The 13,158-nt window shown below is 39.0% G+C and overlaps 1 protein-coding gene across 3 annotated transcripts in view; it reads right to left on the bottom strand.

Moving 5' to 3' along the window:
- LOC136612717 (DBIRD complex subunit ZNF326-like) overlaps positions 1–13,158 on the bottom strand; it is a 131,624-nt gene that overhangs the window by 104,635 nt on the left and 13,831 nt on the right. For 2 of the 3 annotated variants that reach the window (XM_066593272.1, XM_066593273.1), the window contains exons 2-5: positions 11,294–11,357; positions 10,356–10,422; positions 10,072–10,250; positions 9,906–9,987 (exon numbers count right to left, since the gene is read on the bottom strand). In XM_066593272.1, coding sequence (XP_066449369.1) covers positions 9,906–9,987; positions 10,072–10,230 — 241 coding nt within the window. In that variant the 5' untranslated portion in view covers positions 10,231–10,250; positions 10,356–10,422; positions 11,294–11,357. The remainder of the gene's footprint in view (positions 1–9,905; positions 9,988–10,071; positions 10,251–10,355; positions 10,423–11,293; positions 11,358–13,158) is intronic. The other variant, XM_066593274.1, reaches the window with a different exon arrangement.

Here is a 13,158-nt window from a genome sequence, read left to right as displayed (position 1 = left end):
AAATTTGGCACGAGCATTGATTATGTCATAAGTAGGAAAAGCTAATGGGTCCCAACTCGATTATTCAATTCTATGCGCAAAAGAATTAGCGTCCAAATTTTACGTACGGAATCTAATTTTCCCACTTTCTGGTGTCATAGAAACATGAAATTTGGCACGAGCATTGATTATGTCATAAATAGGAAAAGTTAATAAGTCCCAACTCCATTATTCAATTCTAGCGCAAAAGAATTGGCGTCAAAATTTTACATGCGGAATGTAATTTCTTCACTTTCCAGTGTCATAGAAACAGGAAATTTGGCACAAGCATTGATTATGTCATAAATAGTAAAAGCTAATGGGTCCCAACTCCATTATTCAATTCTATGCGCAAAAGATTTAGCGTCCAAATTTTACGTACGGAATCTAATTTTCTCACATTCCGGTGTCATAGAAACGGGAAATTTGGCACGAGCATTGATTATGTCATAAATAGGAAAAGCTAATGGGTCCCAACTCGATTCTTCAATTCTAGCGCAAAAGAATTAGCGTCCAAATTTTACGTGCGGAATGCAATTTTCTCACTTTCCGCTGTCATAGAAACGGAAAATTTGGCACGAGCATTGATTATGTCATAAATAGGAAAAGTTAATAGGTCCCAATTCCATTATTCAATTCTAGCGCAAAAGAATTGGCGTCGAAATTTTACGTGCGGAATGTAATTTTTTCACTTTCCGGTGTCATAGAAACAGGAAATTTGGCACGAGCATTGATTATGTCATAAATAGTAAAAGCTAATGGGTCCCAACTCCATTATTCAATTCTATGCGCAAAAGAATTAGCGTCCAAATTTTACGTACGGAATGTAATTTTCTCACTTTCCGGTGTCATAGAAACGGGAAATTTGGCACGAGCATTGATTATGTCATAAATAGGAAAAGCTAATGGGTCCCAACTCCATTATTCAATTCTATGCGCAAAAGAATTAGCGTCCAAATTTTACGTGCGGAATGTAATTTTCTCACTTTCCGGTGTCATAGAAACATGAAATTTGGCACGAGCATTGATTATGTCATAAATAGGAAAAGTTAATAAGTCCCAACTCCATTATTCAATTCTAGCGCAAAAGAATTGGCGTCAAAATTTTACATGCGGAATGTAATTTCTTCACTTTCCAGTGTCATAGAAACAGGAAATTTGGCACAAGCATTGATTATGTCATAAATAGTAAAAGCTAATGGGTCCCAACTCCATTATTCAATTCTATGCGCAAAAGATTTAGCGTCCAAATTTTACGTACGGAATCTAATTTTCTCACATTCCGGTGTCATAGAAACGGGAAATTTGGCACGAGCATTGATTATGTCATAAATAGGAAAAGCTAATGGGTCCCAACTCGATTCTTCAATTCTAGCGCAAAAGAATTAGCGTCCAAATTTTACGTGCGGAATGCAATTTTCTCACTTTCCGCTGTCATAGAAACGGAAAATTTGGCACGAGCATTGATTATGTCATAAATAGGAAAAGTTAATAGGTCCCAATTCCATTATTCAATTCTAGCGCAAAAGAATTGGCGTCGAAATTTTACGTGCGGAATGTAATTTTTTCACTTTCCGGTGTCATAGAAACAGGAAATTTGGCACGAGCATTGATTATGTCATAAATAGTAAAAGCTAATGGGTCCCAACTCCATTATTCAATTCTATGCGCAAAAGAATTAGCGTCCAAATTTTACGTACGGAATGTAATTTTCTCACTTTCCGGTGTCATAGAAACGGGAAATTTGGCACGAGCATTGATTATGTCATAAATAGGAAAAGCTAATGGGTCCCAACTCCATTATTCAATTCTATGCGCAAAAGAATTAGCGTCCAAATTTTACGTGCGGAATGTAATTTTCTCACTTTCCGGTGTCATAGAAACGTGAAATTTGGCACGAGCATTGATTATGTCATAAATAGGAAAAGCGAATGGGTCCCAACTCAATTATTCAATTCTAGCGCAAAAGAATTGGCGTCGAAATTTTACGTGCGGAATGTAATTTTTTCACTTTCCGGTGTCATAGAAACGGGAAATTTGGCACGAGCATTGATTATGTCATAAATAGGAAAAGCTAATGGGTCCCAACTCGATTATTCAATTCTGTGCGCAAAAGAATTAGCGTCCAAATTTTACGTGCGTAATGTAATTTCTTCACTTTCCGGTGTCATAGAAACAGGAAATTTGGCACGAGCATTGATCATGTCATAAATAGGAAAAGCTAATGGGTCCCAACTCGATTATTCAATTCTAGCGCAAAAGAATTAGCGTCCAAATTTTACGTACGGAATCTAATTTTCTCACATTCCGGTGTCATAGAAACGGGAAATTTGGCACGAGCATTGATTATGTCATGAATAGGAAAAGCTAATGGGTCCCAACTCGATTCTTCAATTCTAGCGCAAAAGAATGAGCGTCCAAATTTTACGTGCCGAATGCAATTTTCTCACTTTCCGCTGTCATAGAAACAGAAAATTTGGCACGAGCATTGATTATGTCATAAATAGGAAAAGTTAATAGGTCCCAATTCCATTATTCAATTCTAGCGCAAAAGAATTGGCGTCGAAATTTTACGTGCGGAATGTAATTTCTTCACTTTCCGGTGTCATAGAAACAGGAAATTTTGCACGAGCATTGATTATGTCATAAATAGTAAAAGCTAATGGGTCCCAACTCCATTATTCAATTCTATGCGCAAAAGAATTAGCGTCCAAATTTTACGTACGGAATGTAATTTTCTCACTTTCCGGTGTCATAGAAACGGGAAATTTGGCACGAGTATTGATTATGTCATAAATAGGAAAAGCTAATGGGTCCCAACTCGATTATTCAATTCTATGCGCAAAAGAATTAGCGTGCAAATTTTACGTGCGTAATGTAATTTCTTCACTTTCCGGTGTCATAGAAACAGGAAATTTGGCACGAGCATTGATCATGTCATAAATAGGAAAAGCTAATGGGTCCCAACTCGATTATTCAATTCTATGCGCAAAAGAATTAGCGTCCAAATTTTACGTACGGAATCTATTTTTCTCACTTTCCGCTGTCATAGAAACGGAAAATTTGGCATGAGCATTGTTTACGTCATAAATAGGAAAAGCTAATAGGTCCCAACTCGATTATTCAATTCTAGCGCAAAAGAATTGGCGTCGAAATTTTACGTGCGGAATGTAATTTTTTCACTTTCCGGTGTCATAGAAACAGGAAATTTGGCACGAGCATTGATTATGTCATAAATAGTAAAAGCTAATGGGTCCCAACTCCATTATTCAATTCTATGCGCAAAAGAATTAGCGTCCAAATTTTACGTGCGGAATGTAATTTTCTCACTTTCCGGTGTCATAGAAACGTGAAATTTGGCACGAGCATTGATTATGTCATAAATAGGAAAAGCGAATGGGTCCCAACTCAATTATTCAATTCTAGCGCAAAAGAATTGGCGTCAAAATTTTACTTGCGGAATGTAATTTTTTCACTTTCCGGTGTCATAGAAACAGGAAATTTGGCACGAGCATTGATTATGTCATAAGTAGGAAAAGCTAATGGGTCCCAACTCGATTATTCAATTCTATGCGCAAAAGAATTAGCGTCCAAATTTTACGTACGGAATCTAATTTTCTCACTTTCTGGTGTCATAGAAACATGAAATTTGGCACGAGCATTGATTATGTCATAAATAGGAAAAGTTAATAAGTCCCAACTCCATTATTCAATTCTAGCGCAAAAGAATTGGCGTCAAAATTTTACGTGCGGAATGTAATTTCTTCACTTTCCAGTGTCATAGAAACAGGAAATTTGGCACAAGCATTGATTATGTCATAAATAGTAAAAGCTAATGGGTCCCAACTCCATTATTCAATTCTATGCGCAAAAGAATTAGCGTCCAAATTTTACGTACGGAATCTAATTTTCTCACATTCCGGTGTCATAGAAACGGGAAATTTGGCACGAGCATTGATTATGTCATGAATAGGAAAAGCTAATGGGTCCCAACTCGATTCTTCAATTCTAGCGCAAAAGAATTAGCGTCCAAATTTTACGTGCGGAATGCAATTTTCTCACTTTCCGCTGTTATAGAAACGGAAAATTTGGCACGAGCATTGATTATGTCATAAATAGGAAAAGTTAATAGGTCCCAATTCCATTATTCAATTCTAGCGCAAAAGAATTGGCGTCGAAATTGTACGTGCGGAATGTAATTTTTTCACTTTCCGGTGTCATAGAAACAGGAAATTTGGCACGAGCATTGATTATGTCATAAATAGTAAAAGCTAATGGGTCCCAACTCCATTATTCAATTCTATGCTCAAAAGAATTAGCGTCCAAATTTTACGTATGGAATGTAATTTTCTCACTTTCCGGTGTCATAGAAACGGGAAATTTGGCACGAGCATTGATTATGTCATAAATAGTAAAAGCTAATGGGTCCCAACTCCATTATTCAATTCTATGCGCAAAAGAATTAGCGTCCAAATTTTACGTGCGGAATGTAATTTTTTCACTTTCCGATGTCATAGAAACGGGAAATTTGGCACGAGCATTGATTATGTCATAAGTAGGAAAAGCTAATGGGTCCCAACTCGATTATTCAATTCTATGCGCAAAAGAATTAGCGTCCAAATTTTACGTGCGGAATGTAATTTCTTCACTTTCCGGTGTCATAGAAACAGGAAATTTGGCACGAGCATTGATTATGACATAAATAGGAAAAGCTAATGGGTCCCAACTCCATTATTCAATTCTATGTGCAAAAGAATTAGCGTACAAAATTTACTTGCGGAATGTAATTTTCTCACTTTCCGGTGTCATAGAAACGGGAAATTTGGCACGAGCATTGATTATGTCATAAATAGGAAAAGCTAATGGGTCCCAACTCCATTATTCAATTCTATGCGCAAAAGAATTAGCGTCCAAATTTTACGTGCAGTATGTCATTTTCTCACTTTCCGGTGTCATAGAAACGGGAAATTTGGCACGAGCATTGATTATGTCATAAATAGGAAAAGCTAATGGGTCCCAACTCGATTATTCAATTCTATGCGCAAAAGAATTAGTGTCCAAATTTTATGTACGTAATCTAATTATCTCACTTCCTGATGTCATTTTATATGAAGGAAACGTCGCATGGTTACCTCCACGTGGTGTTTCCTGGGTAACGCAGAGAACTATGCAAAATGGTGAACATATGTTTTTCCTCAGTATCTCTAAAGTAACCACAACTTCATAAGATTTTCCGTGTGAACACCAGATAAACACCAGTACCAAATTAACTTAGGCGAAGACGGGTATATCAGCTAGTCTATATATATAAAGACGAAAGCCCTCACTGACTCACTGACTGACTCGCCAAAAGTTCTCCAACATCCCGATGTCGTAGAAACATGAATTTTGGCGCAAGCATTGATTATCTCCAAAATAGGAAAAGTAATTTGGTCCCAACTCGATTATTCAATTCAAGCGCAAAAGAATTGGCGTCAAAATTTAACGTACATAATCTAAAACTCTCACTTCCCAATGTCATAGAAACTTAAAATTTGGCACGGGCATTGAATATGTCATAAATAGGAAAGGTTAATGAGTCCCAACTCGATTATTCAATTCTATGCGCAAAAGAATTAGCGTCCAAATTTTACGTACGGAATCTATTTTTCTAACTTTCCGGTGTCATAGAAACGTGAAATTTGGCATGTGCATTGATTATGTCATAAATAGAAAAAGCTAATGGGTCCCAACTCGATTATTCAATTCTATGCGCAAAAGAATTAGCGTCCAAATTTTACGTGCAGTATGTAATTTTCTCACTTTCCGGTGTCATAGAAACGGGAAATTTGGCACAAGCATTGATAATGTCATAAATAGGAAAAGCTAATGGGTCCCAACTCGATTATTCAATTCTATGCGCAAAAGAATTAGTGTCCAAATTTTACGTGCGGAATGTAATTTCTTTACTTTCCGGTGTCATAGAAACGGGAAATTTGGCACGAGCATTGATTATGTCATAAATAGGGAAAGCTAATGGGTCCCAACTCCATTATTCAATTCTATGTGCAAAAGAATTAGCGTCCAAATTTTACGTACATAATCCAAATCTCTCACTTCCCAATGTCATAGAAACATGAAATTTGGCACAAGCATTGATTATGTCATAAATATGAAAAGTTAATAGGTCCCAACTCGAGTATTCAATTCTAAGCGCAAAATAATTAGTGTCCAAATTTTATGTACGTAATCTAATTATCTCACTTCCTGATGTCATTTTATATGAAGGAAACGTTGCATGGTTACCTCCACGTGGTGTTTCCTGGGTAACGCAGAGAACTATGCAAAATGGTGAACATATGTTTTTCCTCAGTATCTCTAAAGTAACCACGACTTCATAAGATTTTCCGTGTGAACACCAGATAAACACCAGTACCAAATTAACTTAGGCGAAGACGGGTATATCAGCTAGTCTATATATATAAAGACGAAAGCCCTCACTGACTCACTGACTGACTCGCCAAAAGTTCTCCAACTTCCCGATGTCGTAGAAACATGAATTTTGGCGCAAGCATTGATTATCTCCAAAATAGGAGAAGTAATTTGGTCCCAACTCGATTATTCAATTCTAGCGCAAAAGAATTGGCGTCGAAATTTAACGTACATAATCTAAATCTGAAACTTAAAATTTGGCACGGGAATTGAATATGTCATAAATAGGAAAGGTTAATGGGTCCCAACTCGATTATTCAATTCTATGCGCAAAAGAATTAGCGTCCAAATTTTACGTACGGAATCTAATTTTCTAACTTTCCGGTGTCATAGAAACATGAAATTTGGCATGAGCATTGATTATGTCATAAATAGGAAAAGCTAATGGGTCCCAACTCGATTATTCAATTCTAGCGCAAAAGAATTGGCGTCGAAATTTTACGTGCGGAATGTAATTTTTTCACTTTCCGGTGTCATAGAAACGTAAAATTTGGCATGAGCATTGATTATGTCATAAATAGGAAAAGCTAATGGGTCCCAACTCAATTATTTAATTCTATGCGCAAAATAAATAGCGTCCAAATTTTACGTGCGGAATGTAATTTTCTCACTTTCCGGTGTCACAGAAACGGGAAATTTGCCATGAGCATTGATTATGTCATAAATAGGAAAAGTTAATGGGTCCCAACTCGATTATTCAATTCTAAGCGCAAAAGAATTAGTGTCCAAATTTTATGTACGTAATCTAATTCTCTCACTTCCTGATTTCATTTTATATAAAGGAAACGTCGCATGGTTACCTCCCCGTGGTGTTTCCTGGGTAACGCAGAGAACTATGCAAAATGGTGAACATATGTTTTTCCGGTATCTCTAAAGTAACCACGACTTCAGAAGATTTTCCGTGTGAACACCAGATAAACACCAGAACCAAATTAACTCAGGCGAAGCCGGGTATATCAGCTAGTCTATATATATATATAAAGACGAAAGCCCTCACTGACTCACTCACTGACTGACTGGCCAAAAGTTCTCCAACTTCCCGATGTCGTAGAAACATGAATTTTGGCACAACCATAGATTATCTCCAAAATAGGAAAAGTAATTGCGTCCCAACTCGACTATTCAATTCTAGCGCAAAAGAATTAGCGTCGAAATTTAATGTACATAATCTAAATCTCTCACTTCCCAATGCCATAGAAACTTAAAATTTGGCACGGGCATTGAATATGTCATAAATAGGAAACGTTAATAGGTCCCAACTCGATTATTCAATTCTATGCGCAAAAGAATTAGCATCCAAATTTTACGTACGGAATGTAATTTTCTCACTTTCTGGTGTCATAGAAACGTGAAATTTGGCACGAGCATTGATTATGTCATAAATAGGAAAAGCTAATGGGTCCCAACTCGATTATTAAATTCTATGCGCAAAAGAATTAGCATCCAAATTTTACGTACAGAATGTAATTTTCTCACTTCCCAATGTCATAGAAACAGGAAATTTGGCACGGGCATTGAATATGTCATAAATAGGAAAAGTTAATAGGTCCCAACTCGATTATTCAATTCTATGCGCAAAAGAATTGGCGTCCAAATTTTACGTACGGAATGTAATTTTCTCACTTTCCGGTGTCATAGAAACATGAAATTTGGCACGAGCATTGATTATGTCATAAATAGGAAAAGCTAATGGGTCCCAACTCGATTATTCAATTCTATGCGCAAAAGAATTAGCGTCCAAATTTTAGGTACGGAATGTATTTTTCTCACTTTCAGGTGTCATAGAAACGTGAAATTTGGCACGAGCATTGATTATGTCATAAATAGTAAAAACTAATGGGTCCCAACTCGATTATTCAATTCTATGCGCAAAAGAATTAGCGTCCAAATTTTACGCACAGAATGTAATTTTCTCACTTTCCGGTGTCATAGAAACGTGAAATTTGGCACAAGCATTGATTATGTCATAAATAATTAAAGCTAATGGGTCCTAACTTGATTATTCAATTCTATGCGTAAAAGAATTAGCGTCCAAATTTTACGTACGGAATGTAATTTTTTCACTTTCCGGTGTCATAGAAACGTGAAATTTGGCACGAGCATTGATTATGTCATAAATAGGAAAAGCTAATGGGTCCCAACTCGATTATTCAATTCTATGCACAAAAGAATTAGCGTCCAAATTTTACGTACGGAATGTAATTTTCTCACTTTCCGGTGTCATAGAAACGTGAAATTTGGCACAAGCATTGATAATGTCATGAATAGGAAAAGCTAATGGGTCCCAACTCATTTATTCAATTCTATGCGCAAAAGAATTAGCGTCGAAATTTAGCGTACATAATCTAAATCTCTCACTTCCCAATGTCATAGAAACTTAAAATTTGGCACGGGCATTGATTATGTCATAAATAGGGAAAGCTAATGGGTCCCAACTCGATTATTCAATTCTATGCGCAAAAGAATTAGCGTCCAAATTTTACGTATGGAATGTATTTTTCTCACTTTCCAGTGTCATAGAAACGGGAAATTTGGCATGAGCATTGATTATGTCATAAATAGGAAAAGCTAATGGGTCCCAACTCGATTATTCAATTCTATGCGCAAAAGAATTAGCGTCCAAATTTTACATACGGAATGTAATTTTCTCACTTTCCGGTATCATGGAAGTGTGAAATTTGGCACGAGCATTGAGTATGTCATAAATAGGAAAAGCTAATGGGTCCCAACTCGATTATTCAATTCTAAGTGCAAAAGAATTAGCGTCCAAATTTTACGTATGGAATTTAATTCTCTGACTTCCTGATGTCATTTTATATAAAGGAAACGTCGCATGGTTTCCTCCCCGTGGTGTTTCCTGGGTAAAGCAGAGGACTATGCAAAATGGTGAACATATGTTTTTCCGGTATCTCTAAAGTAACCACGACTTCATAAGATTTTCCGTGTGAACACCAGATAAACACCAGTACCAAATTAACTCGGGCGAAGCCGGGTATATCAGCTAGTATATATATATAAAAGTGAACAAGAAAGAAACTTGAGTAGCTGCTCAAAGCAGCCAGGCTGCCTGTGCCAAAGAAGAGGTTGCTCTGCACTTGTAAAGGGGGTTAGGAGATTGCCGTGATCCAATCAGATCTGTTTTTTGCAGGCTGAGCTGATAGCCAGACATCAAAGCTCAGTGTGGTGGAGATGGTTGGGTGTGAGGAAGAAAGCTAGCGCAGCTGACACTGAGGGATACTCTGCAGCCATAGCACTTATGCCCAAGGCTCTGTATATTACGCCAACTGCCTGAGTCTTAATAGGACATAAATAACCAAAATTCAAGAGTAGCGATCCCCCTACTGTGTATCAGAACGTCAATAAAAATCAAGGAAAGCATCACAGTCAAGGTGTCAGCTAAGAGTATCCGGTCATACCTTTAAATTTGTCTCTTATGGGCGGCATGTCGCTGTTCTTCTGTTGCATGGACATTTCCTCCTTCACATTTAAAAAGTATTCCTAGAAATACAGAAACTGCAGTTAACCACTTCCTTGCCAGGATTGGGAAGCTGCACAGGACATATTCATAGGCTTCTCTCTCACTTGCAGGAAGTCCAGTCTGTGTTGGGGAAAGAAGATAACCAGATGTTTAAGGATATCTTTGTGTTCAGAGGAGTTGAAATGTTCCATGATCTGTTCCTCGTCCGGGGTATTGACATAAGCTACATGAGAACATCTTGCTGGTATCACCTCGCCATCCATAATTGTTCATAACTGCGGACCTGATTACAAAAAAAAAACAGCAAGAGAAGTGTTATAACTGGGTGGAAGGCGATTCTAAGTTAGTCAGTGTGCAACTAAACATGGCCCCTATGTATGCATCTTACTGCGCTGTAGGAAGTGTCATCTCTTCGGTCTTCAACTTCTTGGGTGGTTGATTTGGCCAATCAGCACCTAGGAATTGACACCAGTTTCAGGTTAGGAACTCGTTAGGTGCAGATAGGTGCTACATATTTGATCGCTGGGGCTCCCGACTGCAATAACCACCAATCACGAGAACAAAGGTTCTGAGAGTCCCTGTATAAACTGAGCAGCAGTCAAGCCACCCCAGTCATCTCTATGATACTACCAAACATAATGAAATACCTCTTCACTCCAGAGTTACGTTAGGCTCACGCAAGCAGACTGGATTCCACATGCGGGAGACCTGCAGCAGATTCCGGCTGTGAGCCTGGCCGGTGACACTGCGTACCTTCTTCTCCTCCTAATGCGAATAACTGTGCCAAGCTCACCGTTGGTCATGCACAGTACAGTTTTTTTTAATGTCTCCATTTACTATGCCGTCGCTTAGCAATGACACGGGTGCCCATGGCCTATACAAAATGTTAATCGCGTATGTTCTGCGGGTTGGATAGCCTCCATTGACTTCAATTGAGGTAGTCTGCAAGGGATCCGTGGCAAAATAGAGCATGCTGCAATTTTTCCTCCGTTCGCAGAATACGCAATTCGTGTCTGCAAGTGTGAGCGAAGAAATGAATTTACATGGTTTTCAATGACCATTGTTTGTAACAGATCCTCCACGCAGTCACTGATTGCAGATTCCGCATTACAGTAAATTCGCACAAACGTTGCCGGCCGAGCTCACAGACTGAATCTGCTGCGGGCCTCCCATATGTGGAATCCGGTCCACCCTTGTGAGCCCTAGGGTTTCCAGCAATCAAACATTTATCACCTACCCTGTGGACAGATATGTTGATATGGTGGGACAACCACTTTGTAAATGATTGCCATAACTTACATTACAGCAGTAAACAGAAGTACTTACCTCTGGTATCCCCAGCAACCTCATGCTTCTTCATGTCTCCATTCTGGGTTTCGGTCTGTTTCTGCTGTATGAGAAAAAAAATTGACATTTAACCTGATTGATAGTTCTAGATAGAAAAGCTTTGCACTTTGATGCACAAAGTTGGAGAATAATATTCTGCAGCCGCTCACATACGGCCCGGCATTACTCCCAGCACTTACAAGTATACAGCATTTCTCCGCCTAAAACCTAAGACTCGCCAAGAAAAGTTTTGAACTGTTTAACTACCAAGGATATATGTAATATGTCAGTATATTAAACACTAGCAACAATTAAGATATAAAGGGATAAAGATTACAGGGGTTGTCAGGATACAGCAAAACATACCTTGTTTAGCGCCCACTGTATGAAAATAAGGCAGTGTACTGACCAGCTCCCTACCACAGCCCCGCTGTGATCCAGATGATGTCCCAATGAGAGGCGCTTGTTGTTAGCAGTTTAGTTGTTCACAACCTTCAGCGACCCTAAGGGTGAGCTCCCTCCATGTTTTTCAGTTTTGCACTGCTTCTTCCAGTTGTGTGATATCCATGCCAGTATCCGCCATTGTGTTCTTTGGCGGCCAGGTCTTCTTTTGCCACTGATCTGTCCAAGCATTATAGATTTTTCTAGCGACTGCTTGCATTACATGGCCAAAATACACAAATCTGGTCTTCTTACCCTCCAGTTATATATCAGGCCTTATAAGATTCAGCACTTCTCCGTTTGTTTCTCTCGCCGTCCAGGGTATACGCAGCAGCTTTCGCCAGCACCACAGCTCCAACCCATCAGTCCTCCATCTATCAGCTTTTTTCACAGTCCAGCTCTCACATCCATACATGGCTACGGGGAATACAGTGGTTTGCGCTATCCTGCATCTAGTTGCTATGCCGATATCCCTCCTTTTCCAGATTATGTCCATGTTTAGCATCGTACTTCGCCCCAATGCTATCCCACGGTTTATCTCTGGAATAGATTCTCCAGCCTGGTCAATTTTTGAACCAAGGAAGATGAAGTCTCGCACGTGATCTATGGCCTCATTGTCAATTTTGATTTGAATTTGGCCTTTGCAGTTGTCATGTTTTTAGTCATCTTTCAGTTCAGGTAGAGGCCCATTTTTTCACTTTCAGTTTTCATCTTACATATCAGCTGCTTCAGACCGGCTTCTGTTTCTGCAAGCAGAGTTGTGTCATTCGCACAACGGAGATTGTTGATGTTTCTTCCATCTATTTTCACCCCGATTTCCAATTGGTCTAGGATCATTTTACGTATGATCACTTCTGCATATAGGTTAAACAATAGGGGTGAGAGGATGCAGCCCTATTGGACGCCTTGGCGATCCCAAACCAATCTGTGTCCCCCATACTGTGTTCTCACAGTGGCTTCTCGATAAAGTGATTTTATCAGCTTGACTAGATGTGCCGATACGCTCGGCTCTTGTAAGGCCTGCCATAGCTTGTCATGGTCGATGTAGTCTTGATGTAGTTGATGAAGCACATGTAGATATTCTTTTGGTATTTTCGATCTTTTTCCATGGTCCGTTCTAGTTTTGCAATATGGTAGCGGGTGAGAGGCTGTAGTGTCATTGACTGTTCTAGTGGCATCAGCGCACAAACGCCAGGACCACAGCGGGGCTGCAGTACAGGATCATGGCTCTAGGGATCAGGTAAGTACATATATATAAGCCCTTCCCTGCAATTCATCCAGAAAAGTGTTAAAATAAAAAAAATATACATACTCACCTGCTCCAGGCAGTCGGAGTTCCCCGCGGCCGGCCTGCAGTGGGTGTGAAGGGGGTGTGAGTCAGACCTGCCCCCTGATTGGCTCAGCGCTGAGCCAATCAGGGGGCA

The sequence above is a fragment of the Eleutherodactylus coqui genome, chromosome 2, assembly GCF_035609145.1.
Source record: "Eleutherodactylus coqui strain aEleCoq1 chromosome 2, aEleCoq1.hap1, whole genome shotgun sequence".
Classification (NCBI taxonomy): Eukaryota; Metazoa; Chordata; class Amphibia; order Anura; family Eleutherodactylidae; genus Eleutherodactylus; species Eleutherodactylus coqui.
This window is presented reverse-complemented; position numbering and strand designations above follow the sequence as displayed.